General features: G+C 39.1%; 1 protein-coding gene across 13 annotated transcripts in view; it reads left to right on the forward strand.

Annotated features, from left to right (window-relative positions):
• Nucleotides 1–18618, forward strand: part of SLX4IP (SLX4 interacting protein) — a 186204-nt gene that overhangs the window by 147500 nt on the left and 20086 nt on the right. For 11 of the 13 annotated variants that reach the window (XM_081833229.1, XM_031031836.2, XM_081833230.1 and 8 more), the window contains 2 exons: nucleotides 9646–9723; nucleotides 12869–12957. In XM_081833229.1, coding sequence (XP_081689355.1) covers nucleotides 9646–9723; nucleotides 12869–12957 — 167 coding nt within the window. Of the gene's footprint in view, nucleotides 1–2858; nucleotides 3072–9645; nucleotides 9724–12868; nucleotides 12958–18618 lie in introns of those variants that run through there. The other 2 variants (XM_081833236.1, XM_081833235.1) reach the window with 2 other exon arrangements.

An 18618-nucleotide genomic window follows, 5' to 3' on the forward strand; every position in this document is an offset into this window, starting at 1 on the left:
TTAATAGCACATGGGGCCAGTGGTATTGCATACAAAGTCAATGAAGTGACAGGTAGAAAAAAAAAATTTTTTTTTAAGTAAATTTGGCCTCAAGTAATAATTTTGTTTGTAGGTTTTTTGTTTTTTTTCGCAGAACTAACTAGTTTGCCCCATTTGTTTTGGCATCAAATAGACATAGCTTTATTGTGACTCAGAGTCCAGTACTGTCCTTATTTAAGGACGTGAAATGTTATCTCAAGGGATCCTTTTTGGAGTCTCTAAATGTCTTGGGTAATAAGTGAAATTTTTAGCCCAGGACCAAATATTCCACTCACCCACCCAAATTGTTTCCCAATTGTGGTCTTAAACTAGGATCCTGTGTGTGTGTGTGTTCTTAAACTTATGGTAGGACTCTTGTTTTTTGGTTCCCACAGAACAACCCCCATCCTCAACCTCACCTATCACCAGCAGTGGTGAAGATCACACTTCGACCTATAACATATTTCAAAAGGCCCCATCAGGGCTTTTCCAAAATCTCCATCTTATACCGAACCTCACGGTATGTTCAAAATGAAGGTATCACACTGTGCTTTGTCTACCCTTGGCCATCTAATAAGGACAGGTGTAACTTTCTGAATGGATGGTTTCAGAAGTAATGAGTTATAACTTCATTTTTCCTGAACAAAATAGCTTTAAAATACACATATTCTTCATTTTTAAAATGCTTTATATGTTCCTGGTCTAGTCTGGCATAGAAGAAGACATTGTCAGTACTTGGTAGCTATCAGCCCCTTCCTTCCTACCCTCTTATTAAATCTCACCAAGTCTTCAAATGGAGAATGAGAATTGACTCATAACCTCAGACTGGAAACAGTCACAAGTCTGAACTGGTCCTCAATGTGGAGCTGCTTCCAGGTCAGCATATAGTCATCTGATTGCCACCAATCAGCCCTTTCTTAAAACAAGTATGAGATGACTATCCTACCTGCTTACCTTTGCTAAAATTTAAGTGTTTATAAATTTAAGATCCAATTTCTTTGAAATTAATCTTTAGGACTAAATCTTCAAGTCATCTGTGTTCCAGACTTTGAATTACATAATTATAACATTAGTTTGAACCTGCTGTTTTCTGTAACACTTAAAGAAGCTATCAAAATTAATAAAGGGCTGGCATTATAAGAGAGCATACAGGTTGAAAATTTGAATTTAGGCAACTGAGGTTTATTTTTAAAGTTCAAATCCTGAATGGGGGATTACTCTACAAGACAACTAGCCTGATCTCCTTAAAAGGTCAGAATTACGAATAAAAGAAAGGGAGAGATTATTTTAGATTACAGGAAATGTAAGAGACATAACCAAATGCAATGCATGAACTTTGTCTGGCTTCTAATTCAAGAGGAAAATCATTGATACACGTTTTGGGGGTAGTTTGAGAAATTTGAATGTGGGCTGGTTATTTGATGGAGCAATAATGTCGTGCTCAGTTGTGATCACAGTATCTTGGTGATATAGGAGAATGTCTTGTTATATGTGAGTCTGTGCTCACATATTTAGGAGTGAAGGGTCATGATGTCTAATTTGTTCTGAAATGATTTACCAAGGGGCGCCTGGGTGGCTCAGTTGGTTAAGCGTCTGCCTTGGGCTCAGGTCATGATCCCAGGGTCCTGGGATCTAGCCCCACATCAGGCTCCCAGCTCAAGCGGGGAATCTGCTTCTCCCTCTCCTCTGCTCCTCTCTGCAGCTTGTGCACTCTCTCTCTCTCTGTCAAATGAATAAAATCTTAAAAAAAAAAAAAAATGGTTTACCAAATAGGTATATGAAATATGACAAAATATTAACCATTATTGAGTCTAGATGGTGGGGTTTTGAGTATTCATGGCACTATTTTTCTACTTTTCTGGATGTTTGACATTTTTCATGTTTGTGAGTGATGATGATGATAATAATGAAGAAGTCATCTTAGGGAGAGAGATACTGTGGGACAAAGTAGGTCTTCCTACTTTGAGGCTGCCTTGTGGTTTGGGAGAAGGCTTGGCTGGAGGAGAGCCATGCAGCATTGGGTGGAGCCAGCTCTGAAGCAGCGCTTACCTGTCATGCAGTCCTGATGGCTCAGCAGGCCACTCAGAGGCATTTTCCCAGGCTCCACGTGCTCTCAGAAGAGCTGTGGGAGAGGGCTCTGCCTTGTGATGCACTGTACCACAGGCTTCTCTTGGCAGCCTGGGGGAAGTTCACATCACCTTGGCTATGAGTCCCCTGGAAAACAAGTGAAGCTGATTAGTTTGACAGTAAAAACTCTATGTTGGGTATTTGTTCTCAGCGTCTTGGGACTACGAAATATAACAACCCCAGTACACAAGCACTCCCTTAGAAAGCGTTACTCACTGGAGCATGGTACTACTTACAACTAATCTACTGCCCTGCTAAGCCAGGATGGAATTCATTCAACCCATATTTGACTTTTTGTTGTTGTTTTTCCCTTTCTATTCATGAAGTCTCTGAATTTCTAATAAAGCCATTTTGGAGCAGTTTATTTAGACGAAATACGGAATAAAATAGCAGAACTCAGGTTCGTTCTTAAAACATGAGCCACCCTTTCTTTCTCTCATAAATATCCGAGTCCCTTCCCCCCAACCCCCTTTTTTCCCTAGAGACTTAATGCTCTTTGGTGAATGAGCAGGTGAGCCAGAAGAATGTTAATGTGGTAACAAATCATCATTTGGGGCCTCACTGGAGGTTGGGAGGTCTGTGCAAAGGTAGTAGATCAGTAGCTCTTCACATACTACAGGACGCCAGCGTCTGCTTGGAGGCCCGGGGGCGGGGGGGGGCAGGTGGGAATGGACTCTTGATGGTACTGCTCCTCGAGTGACATTAAGCAGTGCAGAAATATAAATTATTTCTAGAAATACACATACCTGAAGACTCCTGGTAGAAAGCTGATTCCACAACGAAACTGTCCTCCTCCTAACCCCAGTCTCTTCCTGTGTCTAACGACAGTCTTCTTAGATTTAGGAGGACCACAATAACTGGCAAGAAAGCAGGCGGACTTAAATGTGATTTACAAGTGCTGCGGAATCTTGGAATGCCACTGTCAGGTAGTTTTCAAGTGAAGAGATGCTCACTTTATGATTTCCATTTTGTCCCCCAACCCCAGTCTCCTCCTGATTCCAGTTCTATGCTAACACCAGGGTTAGCAAGCTTGGAGCTTTGACGCGGGGAAGGGAAAAGAAAAGGGCCTCCTGGATTCTTTGCCAGGTTGCTATTTAGAGAATAGTGGAACTTTGCTTTAGCTCTGGATAAGTACAAAATCTCAGTGGCCGGCTGAACTCTGTGAGGAAAGTTAATTACATTAAAGAGCAAAGATAAGCATGTAGTCTTTATCACTGCCTGTTATCTATGGATAAATATATCTCTGTAGCATTTCAAGTAAGTATATTTTAGTGGCAGTGATTTTCTCTGTTTATATATCAAAACTAGTTTGTCATAAGAACTGACACAGTATCTTTTGTGTTTAATCTCTCTTCAAATTCTCTTTAAACAATAAAGTTTCCTATGGCCAGTGGAATTTGGATTAAGCAGGTGCAAATCTTTTTTACATGTTAAACTTGCCATTTCTCTTGTAGATGCCATGGCAGGAGTGGGGGGTGGTTTTCCATTGAAATCATGACAAGTGGCCAGTTTAGGAATGATTCTCTTTAGCATAATCCTATCCTGGGGGTGGGAAGGATAGAGAAAAGGGTTCAATGAACTCAGTTCTCCTGATAATTTCAGTAATCACTTAGTTACAATTTTCTTTAGTCTGCTTTCTTTTTCTGTAGAGGAATGTATCATATTGAGACTGTTGTTTAGCCTCCCAGGTAAGATTTAGTTATCATTCAAGGTATGTCCAGATACCATGCTTCCTGAATTCAGAGCTATAGCTTTCATAGTCAACTTCAGTTTTAGCCCCTTCCTAATAAAAACATTCTATTGCTAGAGATTTTGTACAGGGAGATTTTTGAAAATCTCAGTCTTAGTCACCTAGAGCTGTAAGTATTAAGTATGATTCACCAGCAAACATTTTTAGATACTGCATTTAGTTATTGTTTTTCACACCTTTGGAAGACTGACTTTATAAATCATTACTTTGAAAATCACTGTAAAATTTTTCTGTGTGTATTTGTGAATTCCAAATTGTTAAGGACTCCTTTCTTACAACCTCCATCCTCCCCCCAAAGAAGTAGGACAAATAAACAGATGCGGAAGTCTCTTCCACTCTCAGTGACCTAAGGAATAAAGGATTTGTTTTAAAGCACTCAGAATAATGCCAGTGGTGTGCATATTTTGTTTGACATTTTATGCAGAAGAAAGGCACATGATCAAAACGCAATCCATTTCAGATGTATTAGAAAAAATACATTTCATCTCTGTAAATCTGGAGATAATGCTATCATAGATGTCACTTTTATTTTGCAATCCTCGTGACTAAAGCAGTTGTGCTGTCAAAGCTGTAGCTTGTGTAGACAGACGTCAGATCTTCAGTCACTGATGTTCTGGATCTTTCTACAGAGGTGTCAGAAGGTACTGAATGTAAAAATGGGAACTTTTTTTTTTTTAAGAATTTATTTGAGAGAGAGAATGAGAGAGAGCATGATAGGGGAGAGGGTCAGAGGGAGAAGCAGACTCCCTGCCAAGCAGGGAGCCCGATGTGGGACTCGATCCCGGGACTCCAGGATCATGACCTGAGCCGAAGGCAGACGCTTAACGACTGAGCCACCCACGCATCCCATGGGAACTTCTTTACTTCTTTGTGGTATGTGTGTGTATATATATTGTGTATACATACATATATATACACACACATATATATAAAAGTTATTTCAGAACAATGATAATCATGGATTTTGAAGAGTCTGATAGTCCTGGAGACCACCTCTTATAACTCCTGACCCTTCCAATTTCATGGATATAATACTATCTCTGAGGTTGTCTTAGAACCTGGAGATGCTTACCCCTCTTCCCCTAAAGAGGGGTAATCGTCCTTAATCTTTCCAGGAAGGTCATCAACAGAGTAGTTTATACCTGGAGGTGAGCTTGAAGGGAAGGAAGAGAGGAGGGAGGGAGGAAGGGAGAGAGGGAGAGAAGAAGGAACCATGCTGGTACTTTTTGTGAAATTCTCTTGCTACCCTATGAGATGAATGGTAATGTCTCCATTTTCAGATGGAATGTACTCCTTTGTACCAGGCTTCTTTACTTAAAATTTTGTTTGTGAGACTTTTTTCTGATAGGGCCTGGAGTTGTAGTTTATTCATTTTTAGGGGCAATGTAGTATTTCACTGACTATGCCCTCTTCTCTTTAAATGTAAATTTCTGATGTACATCTTTATAATTTGACATCTGTATACATTACGAAGTGATCACCATAGGTCTATTTATCATCCAGATAACATTCGGATAACTCTCTTCACCCTTTCACTGCCCCCCCCCCCATAACCACTAGTCTGTTGTTTTTGTTGTATTTTGTTTGTTCATTTATTTGGTTTTCCACATATGAATGAAATCATATAGTATTTGTCTTTCTCTGCCTTACTTATTTCATTTAGTCTGATACCTTAAGGGTCCACCTGTATTGTCAAAAATGGCAAGATTTCATTCTTTTTTTTTTATGTTTGAGTAGTAGTCCATTGTATAAATGTACCACATTCTCTTTATCCATCTATCGATGGACACCTAGGTTGTTTCCATATCTTGGCTATTATAAGTAATGCTGCAATAAACATAGGTGTGCATATATCTTTTCGAATTAGTGTTTTCATAGTCTTTGGATAAATACCGCAGAGTAGAATATCAGGGTCATATGGTAGTTCTGTTCTTAATTTTTTGAGGCCACTGTGGTTTTTTTTCCTTTCTTTTTTTTTAGATTTTATTTATTTTTTTGTCAGAGAGCACAAGCAGGGGAAGCGGCAGGCAGAGGAAGGTGCAGGCTCTCCACTGATCAAGGACCCCAATGCGGGATTCCATCCCAGGACCCTGGGATCATGACCTCAGCCGAAGGCCTATGCTTAACCAACTGAGCCACCCAGGCGTCCCACTGTGTTTTTTTTTAGTGGGTACACGGATTTACATTCTCACTAACAGTGCACAAAGGTTCCCTTCTCCACATCCTCACCAACACTTGTCATTTCTTATCTTTTTTTAAATAACCATTCTGACAGATGTTAGGTGTTTCTCATTGTGGTTTTGATTTGCATTTGCCTGTTAGATAGTGGTGTTGAGCATCTTTTCATGTGCCTGTTGACCATCTGTATGTCTTCTTTGGAGAAATGTTTATTCAAGTCTTCTGCCCCTCCCCCTTTTTGTAGAGGGGAGGGGGGAAGGGTAGGAGGGGCAGAAGGAGAGGGAGAGAGAGAATCTTAAGCAGGTTCCATGCTCAGTGCAGAGCCCAACACAGGACTCGATCTCACAATCCTGAGATCATGACCTGAGCTGAAATCAAGAGTTGGATGCTTAACTGACTGAGCCACCCAGGTGCCTCTCTTCTGCCCATTTTTTAATCAGGTTGTTTGTTTTGTTGTTGTCATTGAGTTAAATGAATTTTGTATGTATTTTAGATATTAACCCCTTAACGGATATATAGTTTGCAAAAAAAAAAACAAAAAACTTCTCCTACTCAGTGGGTTGCCTGTTCATTTTTTTTGATGGTTCGTTCCTATGCTGGGTAGAAGCTTTTAAGTTTGATGGAGTCCAATTTGTGGGCTCTCACTTTTGTTTCCCTTGTCTTTAGAATCACATCCACAAAGATGTTGCTAAGACTGATGTCAAGGAGTTTAACACTTACATTTTCTTCTAAGAATTTTATGGTTTCAGATCTTATATTCAAGTTTTTAATGCATTTTGAGTTAATTTTTGTGTATTATACACAAAAATGGTCTAGTTTTATTCTTTCACATATGGCTGTCCAGTTTTCCCAACATCATTCTTTTTTTTTTTTTAAGATTTTATTTATTTATTTGAGAGAGAGAGAATGAGAGAGAAAGAGTACACGAGAGGGGGGAGGGTCAGAGGGAGAAGCAGACTCCCCGCTGAGCAGCGAGCCTAACGCGGGCGAGACTCGATCCTGGGACTCCAGGATCATGACCTGAGCTGAAGGAAGTCGCTTAACCAACTGAGCCACCCAGGCTCCCCCCAACATCATTCTTGAAGAGTCTGCCCTTTCCCTATTGTATGTTCTGGGCTCATTTGTCATATATTAACTATCCATATATGTGTGGGTTTATTTCTGGGCTTTCTGTCTGTTTCATTGATCTGTGTGTCTGTCTTTGTATCCGTACCAAAATTTATTACAGCTTTGCAGTAAGTTTAAAGTCAGGAAGTGTGATACCTCCAGCTTTGTTCTTCTTTTTCAAGATTGCTTGGGCTTTTCAGGATCTTTTGTGGTTCCATACAAATTTTAGAATTATTTGTTCTAGTTCTATGAAATATGCCACTGGAATTTTGATAGGTATTGCATTGAATCTGTGGATTGTGTTGGGTAGTATAGACATTTTAACAATATTAATTCTTCCCAGAGTACACAATATGTTTCCATTTATTTTTCTTCAGTGTCTTAAAGTTTCCAGTCTCCAGGTCATTCATCTCCTTGCTTAAATTTATTAGGAGGTATTTTATTCTTTTGTTAGTGCAACTGTAAATGGGATTGTTTTCTAAACTTCTCTTTCTAATGTTTTGTTATTAGTGTATAGAAATACTACAGGTTTCTGTGTATTGGTTTTGTACCCTGCAACTTGACTGAATTCATTTATTCTAACAGTGTTTTGTTTGTTTTTTTGGTGGATTCTTTACAGTTTTCTATACATAGTATTATGTCATCTGCAAGTAGTGACAGTTTTACCTCTTTTCTGATATGAATGCCTTTTATTTCTTTTTCTTGCCTAATATTTGTGGTAGGACTTCTAATATTGCTTTTGAATAAAAGTGGTGAGAGTGGGCATCCTTGTCTTGTTCCTGATCTTAGAGCTTTCAGCTTTTCACCATTGAGTATGATGTTAGCTATAGGGTTGTCAAATAAGGCCTTTATTACATTGAAGTATATTTCCTCCATATCCACTTTGTTGGGAATTTTTATCATAAATGAATGTTGAATTTTGTCAGATTTTTTTTCCTGCATCTATTGAGATGATCTTGTGATTTTTATCTTTCATTTTGTTAATGTGATGTGCAGTATAGATTGATTTGCAGATACTGGACAATCCTGGCATCACTGGAATAAATCTCACTTGATCGTGGAATATGATTCTTTTAATGTATTGTTGGATATGTTTTGTGAATATTTGTTGTGGATTTTTGGATCTATGTTCATCAAGGATATTGGCTTCTAATTTTCTTTTTTTGCGGTGCCCTTGTCTGGTTTTGGTATCAGGGTAATGCTGGCCTTGTAAAATGTGATTGGAAGCTTTCTGTCCTCTTCAAATTTTGGAAGAGTTTGAAAAGGATAGGTGTTAAGTCTTTGAATGTTCAGTAGAATTCTCCAGTGAAGCCATCTGGTCCTGGACTTTTGTTGTTGGGAGGTTTTTGATTACTGTTTCAATCTCCTTACTGGTCTGTTTAGATTTTATATTTCTTTATTATTCAGTCTTGGAAGATTGTAGGTTTCTAGGAATTTATTCATTTCTTCTAGGTTGTCCAGTTTTTTGGCGTATCATTTTTCATAGTAGTCTCTCTACAATCCTTTGTATTTCTGTGGTATTGGTTGTAACTTCTCCTCTTTCTGATTTTATTTGAATTCTTTCTCTTTCTCTCTTTTTCTTGGTTAGTTTAGTTTCTTTTGTGTATTTACACAAAAGAATATTTTTTTTTCCTTGTGGTTACCATGAGGTTCACATTGAATATCATATGTAAGTAGCAGTTTGTTTTAGATTGATAGCAACTTAATTTTAAATACATTCCAAAGCTTTACCTTATTACTCCTCCCCCATGTTTTATATTTTTTGATGACACATCTTGCATCTTTTTATTTTATGCTGCCCTTAACTAATTATTGTAATTTGAAGGAATTTTACTACCTTTTTCTTTTAACTTTCATGCTTGCTTTACAAGCACTTGTCCACTATCTTTGTTATATATTTTCCTTTTCCAGTAAGATTTTTTACTTTCATTCATATATATGTATATGTGAATATATATAATATATATTATGAATATATAATATAAATTAATTATAATCAAATATGTTTTTAATATTTTATAATCAAATGTATATATTTGGTTATAATTAATAGTGCCATTTCCCTTTGGCTTAAAGAAGGCCCATTAGCACTTCTTGTAGGACCAGTTTAGTGGTGATGAATCCTTTACCTTTTGCTTATCTGGAAAGCTCTTAATCTGCCCTTCAATTTGGAATGATAACCTTACTGGGTAGAGAATTCTTGGTTGAATTCATTGAACAGATAAAGTAACTGAGCTACTTCAGGGATGGGAGACCATCCCAGCCAGGTGCTCTGGCCCGGCTAGAAGAGCTCAGATTTTAATGTTTACTCTTTCCTCTCAAGTGAGTCCCTCTATTGATTCCTTCTATTCTTTCATTTGCTAAATAATTATTGAGCACCTACTATGTAGTAGGCACTCGGGAGGCTTGTGGGATTCACTGGCAAACAAGCTTGTAGTCCAATGATGTCTTCTTTCATTTCATAGGTTATGGCTTTCAAATCACAGCCTATTTCCTCAAGAGAGGGATACGCCTTCACTGTTTCGGGGGTTCACAGAGGACTGGTAAGAAACTGATTTCTTGAGTTGTCAGGCATTTTGCACTATTAACTTGCTCTAGAGAGGAATGAAAATTAAGGAACCAAGATTCCAACTTGCTTCATTGCCTTTGTGAAATTGAAGTAGTAATTAAGAATATTTCTAAACATTTGTGATTTTTGTTTTGTTTTGTTTTTTAATTTTCACTGATTTTGAGAACTGTGAGCCGAGCCACATTGTGCTTCACTCTCCTGCTGCATCTCAGCACTTTCATTGAGCTTCCAGAGTGATTTGACAGGCAGTTAAACTATGAATCACTTCATCTTTGTCTGTGCACACCAAGTCCCTGGGATACAGAACAAGTGTGTACACAAGAAAATGCTTTCCCAGCCCAGAGCTGTCAGAGCCTTTCTTAGGTGTGTGACAAGGCCAGCTTCCCTCCTCATTTCCCCAAGTCAAGAAGTCCATTGGGGAAATGATGTCAAACACGTCCAGCCAACAACAATAAAGTCAGATGCTAATGACAGTTCTCCAAGCTGATCTGAACATTGGAAAGAAAATCTAACTGAACTTCCTTGGATGATTTTAATATATAAGATATGAAACAGGGACTTTGAAAATAAACTGTACGGAGATTTGCTCTTGGAATCTTAACAATGATCTGCACTTTTTAAACTTTCAGTGTCACTCAAATATATTACTCTCTTAATGGGGCTTTCCAGTTTGTTCAGTTCTCTTAGTAAAATAAGCCAGGTATCCTTGTATCTGTCTGTTAAAATGAAGGCTAGCTACTCTGTATGGTAGAGATAGTTACTGCCTAAATCTTTATTTAAATATTAAAACAATAAAAATCTCAGTTATGACCTAAGCAAAGAAAAGGTATACGGAAGTTGCTTTCTGTTTATACAATACCTGGCCCCCAAATGTTCAAAATTAATCATTTGGCATTCTTATTTTTCAGAGAAGAAATGAAAGGACAAATCAGAGGAATTAATTGGATAGAACTGATTATTTTGAATTTGAATTCTGATCTACTGAGTTGTATTGCAATATTAGGTTTTGGGCAGAGGGCAGATAATGAATTCTGTGGCTCAGTTCCCTCTTCCTGAAAGTGAGAAGCAGACTATTTACCACTTATTTCATTAAGAAATTTTAAGAATTGGGGTTGCCTGCGTGGCTCAGTTGGTTAAGAATCTGACTTTGGCTCAGGTCATGATCTTGGCATGCTGGGCTCTGCATTCAGTGGGGAATCTGCTTCTCACTCTCCCTTTCCCTCTGCCCCACCCCCTACTCTTGCACGTAGGAACGCACTCTCTGTCTCTCTCATAAATAAATAAATAAAATCTTTTTTTTTTTTTTAAGAAATTTTAACAATTAATGAATAAGGGCCCCTGGGCAGCTCAGTCAGTTAAGCTTCTGCCTTCAGCTCAGGTCATGATCCCAGAGTCCTGGGATCAGCCCTGCATCAGGCTCCCTGCTCATTGGGGAGCCTGCTTCTCCTTCTCCCTCTGCTGCTCCCCCTGCTTGTACTCTCTCTCTCCCTCCTCCCTCTGTCAAATAAATAACTAAATAACTAATCTTAAAAAAAGAATTAATGAATAGATATTAATGACTTTTATTTATTTATCTTTGGTTTTTCAAAGTCTATCCCTAGTCTCCTAACCAGATAAACATCCATGAGAGGTCAGAGTTTCAACACACTCAGACTTCTGAAATGGGGAGGTCTAATGGGGGTAAGACCAGAATGATAGCTTAGGTCCCACTCAGGGAGGGCTTTGAAGTTTGCAGGTCTGTGGTAGATACTGAGGAGCCAGGATGGGGTTTTGAGCAGGATAAGTGGAGCTGTTTTTTTTTGTTTTGTTTTGTTTTGTTTAGAACTGGTAACCTGCTTGCACTGAGTAGGATAAAATAGAATAGGGAAGAGTGATCACCAAGGACACAGCGGTGGTCTAGGGGAGAGGTTAAGGAGATGGCTATTACTAGAACATTAACTCATTAGGCCTTTGGTGTAATTTAACCTAGCCAGGTGGTATGGTGTTAACTGTGTTTAAGTTGTGTGTCTCTGTAATCAGCACCTTCACGCTTGGCTCCTGAGTGTATCAGGCTAAGAGGCGTTATTACCTCAGTCAGCCCCTCACATTGTCATCCATTGTTGGAAATGAACAATGTATGTAAAAGGCTTCACTTATCTGATTCATACCATCCCTGTTTAGAAATATTGGTCATCTAAGAGGGAAGTTTTCACTTTTAGAAAAATGGCTTTGTGATATCAGTATGATACATGTGTATTATAAAAATATTAGAGCAATACAACCAAGTATAAAGAAGGAAGAAGATCCTCACCTGCCACACAGAATATACACTATTAGCATCAGCTAAACATCACTCCAGAGATAGGTGGAGGCTGCGTAAGTGAACGTGGATGAATAGACAGACAGATGAGAGAGGAGGAAAGATACAGATGGCATTTACCACTTCATATTCTTTTTTTCATTGAATGTTGGGGCATCTAGTTCTGTGATTCCTTCAGCCTTCTCCACCCGGAAGTCGGTGGTTTTGCTTTAAGAAGTTGTAATGATAGATTAGTGGACTGTAGTGTAATTGTATCATCTTTGCTATCGCATATTTTACTATTTCCTTATTATTTTTCCTATTAATGACACTGCTATTTTCATAGCCTGATTCAGATAGGGAATTTGCCCACCAGTTTAGGGGACTGATCTAAGACCAGTTGACCAAAGAGGTGATAAGTAAAGTAATTAGTAAGAACGTCAACGAGTTTTCAGATTTTATCTCCTATTCTTCCTCTTCCTGTATAAATCTGCATACTCATTAGAGAACGTTGATCCTGTGTCCCAAATGTGAGTTCTGGTCAAAGAACAGCAAACTGACACAGGGGGAGGGCTGCAAAGGCCCTTCCTGGGGGTTTCATGGGTTATAATATAATGGTCCAGGGGCTCAGGTGGACCAATTTGCAACCTCCTGGGTGCTCCCCAGAGCTCTGTGCTTGCCCCGCCCTGCTGATTGCAAACACTGAAAGGCAAGGAGGAGAAGAGACATGTGTCTGATACATACATGCTTATAACTATAACTGAAAAATCTGGGACCAAACATTTCTCTGTTCATAGATTTTTGATGCCTTTAGTAACTTGCTTTTCTTCATTTTGTGCAGAGCTCCGTGTATTTCCTGACAGATTTGTGGTCTGTGTAAGTCAGCTGTCATTCAGTCGTGATCTTTTGGCAAGTCGGAATGAAGAATTGGTATGTACAAAAATATTATATAAATAAATCTGCTTAAATGACAACTTACTGTAAAAATCGAAAAAAGTGTTGTCTTCAGTTATCATTTGGCTATCCATCATTCAGTGCATCTTTTAAGGGACCAAAAATGATAATATTAACTGATGTGTTTTGGTTTGTTTGCTTTTATTTTTTTTTATCCTGAAGACCCCTTGAAAATTTAGTTTGATCAGCCTTATCTTTTCTACATCAGTTTTAAATGGGAAAACAACATATCACAAAAACTGTGATGGTGCTTATGATAATATTCAAATGAGATAAAGCAAAGTCTTTCAGTGAAATGAAGCAAAATCCACATGTTTCCACTGGAAGCTTTCATTGGGGTCAGTGGCTTTTGAATTTTATTCCATGGTGAATCACTGACATTTTCATGAGAATCAGTACTTTTCCCCAGTGTGTTGTTTCTTTGCTGATAGGGCTTCTTTTCTGTCTCTTTTCTCAGGCTTAGTTTCAAGCTTCATCAGGTCCTGTTTCATTGGAGTTCTCAATGCAGTTAAATAGATACAAAAAACTCACCCATAATATTGTAGGTTACAGCTTTGTCTTGTAAGCTTAACATATACACTTGAGAGAGTCTACTTGGGTGTGTGTGTGTGTGTGTGTGTCTGTGTCTGTGTCTGTGTCTGTGTCTGTCTCTTGCTGCAGCCACAGTCCAATCTATCTGAACTTATCTGTGTGCAAACTTTTTTTCATATTTTTGGTTATATTACTTGAACTTTAACAAAGAGGAAAAAAATCTAGCAGACATGAAACCTGGACATGAAGTGTGACATGATTATTATGCTTCTGAAGTAATTTATGGGAATATTAGATTACTCCTTATGTTTATTATTTTTTAATCCATATGAAATGTGAAATTTGGCCCACATGGTCTAAAACCAGCTTCTTACCTCATCTTAAATAAATGCATAGAGACTAGAAGGGTGAATAGGGACCTAGGAAAAGTAAAGAGCAGAGAAGCTTTTGTTTGGAGCAGATGAGCGCTTTGGAAAAGCCAGTGGGACCCTTATTTCTTCATCTATCAATTAAATGGCATAAATCAAGCAAATTTGGTAAAAAGTATTAAAAGTGTATTCTTTGAAATGTTCCCAGGATGTTAGAGTTGTCTTAGTAAATTAATAAATACTAAAGTAGTAATGCTGTTGGCAAACAACTATAATATAACTTAACTGATTCTCAGAGCAGTGAAGAAATTGATCTGTGATTTAAGAAAACAATTAGCTATACCAGGAAGTGTCATTGCTTCAGATGGAATACAGAAGAAATTAAATCTTGTATGATATGTAATATTAATACTTAATATCTTAAATTGTTAAGGGTGAATTAAAACATTTCAATACAAATGAAATATTATCCTCCTTAGGGGCACTGGTCTTTATACAGATCTGAGTTTTCTATAGCTGCTGTCACATAAATCCTGTAATCTGGAGGACTTCCTAAATGTTAAGAATTTTCATTCTGAAGAGTTGACTAGTCTGAGCCTTTTACATAAGCCAGTTCAGTTTTCTTGTCTTCAGTATGTGGTTGTGTTTTTTTTAAGATTTTATTTATTTATTTGATAGAGATAGAAAGAGAGAGCACAAGTAGGCAGAGAGGCAGACAGAGGGAGAGGGAGAAGCAGGCTCTCCGCTGAGCAGGGAGCCTGATGCGGGACTCGATCCCAGGACCCTGGGATCATGACCTGAGCTGAAGGCAGCCGCTTAACCAACTGAGTCACCCAGGCACCCTTGTCTTCAGTATGTTCTGACTTCTAGTGATAACACTATCAGAGTTCATATCATGAGGGTCTTTCATTGTTTTCAGCAACTCTTTACATGTGCTCTGTCTCTGGCTCTTCAGCTGCTCTTCTTCTGCACCTCTGACTGTGCCTTCTTCACATACACACACTTTCCCAGCCACGCACGCGGGAGTCAGCTAACACGTAGCACCACTAACCAGCTCCCTTGCTGGACACAGGCTCTGTGCACCCCTTTCTCCTTTCAGGCCTCCAGTCCACCACTTCCTTAAGCTTGTTGTCCCTAGAAACAGTGAAATATCCAGGCCTAGCAAAGGGTCCTCCTGCAAATTGTCCATCAAGCCAAAAACATGGTCCTTCCACTGCAGGTGCCTTGGAGCTTTCACCTCATTGATGTTTGACCTCTGCAGAGCCCAGCTGTCCTAGCCATTGGAGGCTCAATAAACCATCCTTCCTTCCCAGAATTGCCTTCTGTCTGAGAGAAGGCCTGCATACTCCTTGTTATATACTTCAAATGCCCAAAGCCAGTAATATCTGGCTTTTGTGTACATATTCCTTGAACTTCTGGAAAGCTTTGAATTCTTTATCAGTTTACATTGATATTCACCAAAGGGCAGGATCCATCTCATTTCTGTTGGTAGTTATTCTCTGGGAATGTCTGACTGGGCAAGGCCTGGGAAATTGGCTTCCTAAATAGCTGTATTGGAGGTGCGTTTTTGTCAATAAGCATCAGTGATTTTCCTCTAAGTGTTTACTGAATTCGGTCTTCCATGGCCCCAGAAGTGACGGGGGAGTGAGCCCGTACGCAAGCAAAAGCCTGGGCGCCTCACTTGTGCCTCGAGTAGCGGATTCCTTTTCCTCCTTCTCCTTTTTTTCTTTTTCTTTTTCCTTTTCCTTTTGGTTCCTCCATATCTAAATGACAGTTGGTTAGGAAATCTGGGAGTGCCTATTCAGAACTGCTCTGCCAGGGGGTCCTTTCAGCCTGTATAGAAGGAAGCCAGCTGCCCTCAGCTCCCCGGTTCTTAAAGGTGGTTGCACAGAAGAACCGCTGTTCCAGATCGAGCAGTACAAAGGGGAGTAATCTCCCTCCTTTGGAGGGCAGAACGGTGCAGCCATGGCACCCCCTCACGTCCTTCCCCAGCACCAGGGAGGTCTATTACCCCAGCGTCGGCATTTCTGTCGCCCACCAAGGGGCGCTGTTGCAGGGAGATGCGCCGTGTTGCAACAGCTCTGCATCGAGTGCCCATGTGCCAGGGATGTGGGAATTGTGATGTGTACTTTGGGAAGAAAGGGCATTATTATGAGATGAGTCACTGTATTTTTCTTACTAGTTTCTCATAAGAAATCTCGAGGCCCTTGTAGCCCCAGTGTTTGACCTATTGCTAGGAATGGAGCCGGGAAGTCTTTCCGCGGGTTTTTACCTTTTGTTTTGTTCTGTGGCGTTTGTCTCCCTTACCTTTTTTTCCCGAGAAATGTGAAAAGCATTAAGTAAATTTTGTTTGCACTCAGTTATATTCCATTTCAACAATATTGCCTTCCATATTTACAAACCCAGGTCCCTGTGTCGAAGCTGTTTTTTCCCTCAGATGTAAAGCTCTGGGGCTTTTGGGAAATTAAAAATTATTTATTATTTTCATTATTTCTTTATTAAAGTGAATAGCCAATAATCACCAAAGTAATTACTTTACTAAGTAATAACTTTATTGTGTAAATAGAACTCTGTATATAGCTGGGGCATTTCAGGGTCAGCACAAAGCTATTATCTCAAAGAGCATTGGTTACAGGCACTCCTACCCTCTGGAGATCCTTCCCATCTGTTCTCACCATCACACTTGAACATAAGTTGCTGAGTGCTGGCTCTGTGCCAGGAGCTCTGGTAGGGAAAAAAAAAGAAAAAATAAGAAAGTGGAGCTTGTAGTCTGCCTTCAAGGAGCTTGTAGTCTGCCAGATCACGGGTACTGAAGGTTACCCTGGTGACCTAAAAAAAAAAAAAATGTAATTCAAATAGAGCCTCCTTTTTTCTTAACAATGTATCCATTCTGCACCTTAATGGCGCACTTGGATCCTCTGCTATTCGGAAGAAAGCCCCAAATTCTAAATTATTTTCTTACTTTTAAATCTAAGCTATAAGTCTGTGATTCTTTTGGAAATTAAAAATGGCATGTAGCACACCAGGGCTGCCTGAAAGTGGGTATATAATTCAGATACTTGAGTTCTCTGCCTCATGCCTGCCCCATTCGGGTCGTGGTCAAGCTGTGGCAGTAGTCGTCAAGGTTCTGCAGACGCACCGGTCACCAGGCCCTATGTGCTAGGCCCTCGCTGTTAGCATCAGCTCGGGGGACAATCACCGGCATGTCCCGACGGGAGACACTGTTTAACACTAAACTGAACACGTGAGTCAAACTACTGTGTAATGGCAAAGAATTCTGCTAGTTTATGAGTATAAAATTGAAATGAGAACAAGTCTAAAGAAGCAATAAACCGTGCTAGCCGAGATTATTTTTAGCTTGGCTGTCATAATTGAACCTCTGTGGGCCTTAACCCTCATCTCAGTCAAGGGGGGAGGGTATCAAATGATCTCAGAAATCCTTTCTCACACTGAATTTCTGTCCAAGGAAGCAGATGAAAATGTAGCTAAGTAACAACCGTAAAATAATTTTGTACAAAAGAGAACCTCACTTGTAGGTTTAAAAGTTGTGGTAAAAAAAATGGGGGGGGGTAGAGCTACATTTTATTTTAGGAAAGATAAAAAGAATATATAAAGAAACATTCAGACCTTCTGTTTTTAGAAGAAATAAACTACTTAATAGTTAGACTATGCATTAACTTTGCACCCTTATTGACAATGTTTTATAAGGAAGCTTCTGCCTAACTATAAATCAGATCATTCGAGAAAAGAACTCTTTTTTTGTATCAAAAAAATAAGTAGTGGATTTTTTTCTAAGTTTTTCATAATGTGTCATAAGCTTTTTAAGAATCCATTCTTCTCATCTTATTGTATTTCCTAAACAATGCTAGTGGTAAATTCCTTGGAAGCCATTAACCAGAGATTCCTGTAGCCCTAGGAAAAGTTCCTTGACGGGGAAGATGTTGTTTCCATATTTCACATTTCCCACAGTGTTCTGAACTTAGTTTTTTACTTAATAACTGCTTACCAAAATTGTCCATGTTCATTGTACAGAAACTCTAGAATTCTTTGTTTACAAAGAAAGTAAAAATTATCTACAACTCCCAACCTAAAGACAGCCTCTCTTAATGACCTAGTCTGTACCCCTCCATACTTGATACTTGATAGCTGAGGTCACTGTGTACTTATTTTAGCCAGTACCCACTCATTTGTGAATTGTGTGTTTGTGTCCATTTTCCTATTGGTATTTTTGTATTTCACGGACTCCTCTGACTGTTTAAAAACTTCTTACATAGTAAGGAAAGTTAACTTTTAGTGAATTTATCATTTACCTTTCAATTATATGACATTGCTGTGTGGTAGGTGTGTATGTCCTCATTTTTATGGTTTCCGTAATGATTTCTGCCTTTGATGATCTTGGTGTTTTAGTTCTCATAGTTGGACAAATATTTACTTATATTTTTCTTATATTTTTGTGGAATTTGTTTTAGTTTGTAATGTGAGGTTTTTATTCTGTATATTGATCAGTGTTGTGATTAATTGTGGTTTTTAGGTTTAAGGGATAAACATGCTCAGTCTGCCTCTACTAATGGGGCTTCACTTTTGGGGTGCACACAAGCAGGAGGCTTCTCCGGGGACCAGGTTCTCCTTGGCCCTGTAGTAGCAGGACTTCTCCAGTGCCCACCATCTTGCCTTCTGCCTCCCCAGGCTGACTGCCCTCTCCTCTTCCAGTCACCTGTGGCCAGTGTTAAGGGTCAGA

Source organism: Leptonychotes weddellii, chromosome 10 (assembly GCF_054177405.1).
Source record: "Leptonychotes weddellii isolate Sample4059 chromosome 10, ASM5417740v2, whole genome shotgun sequence".
NCBI lineage: Eukaryota > Metazoa > Chordata > Mammalia > Carnivora > Phocidae > Leptonychotes > Leptonychotes weddellii.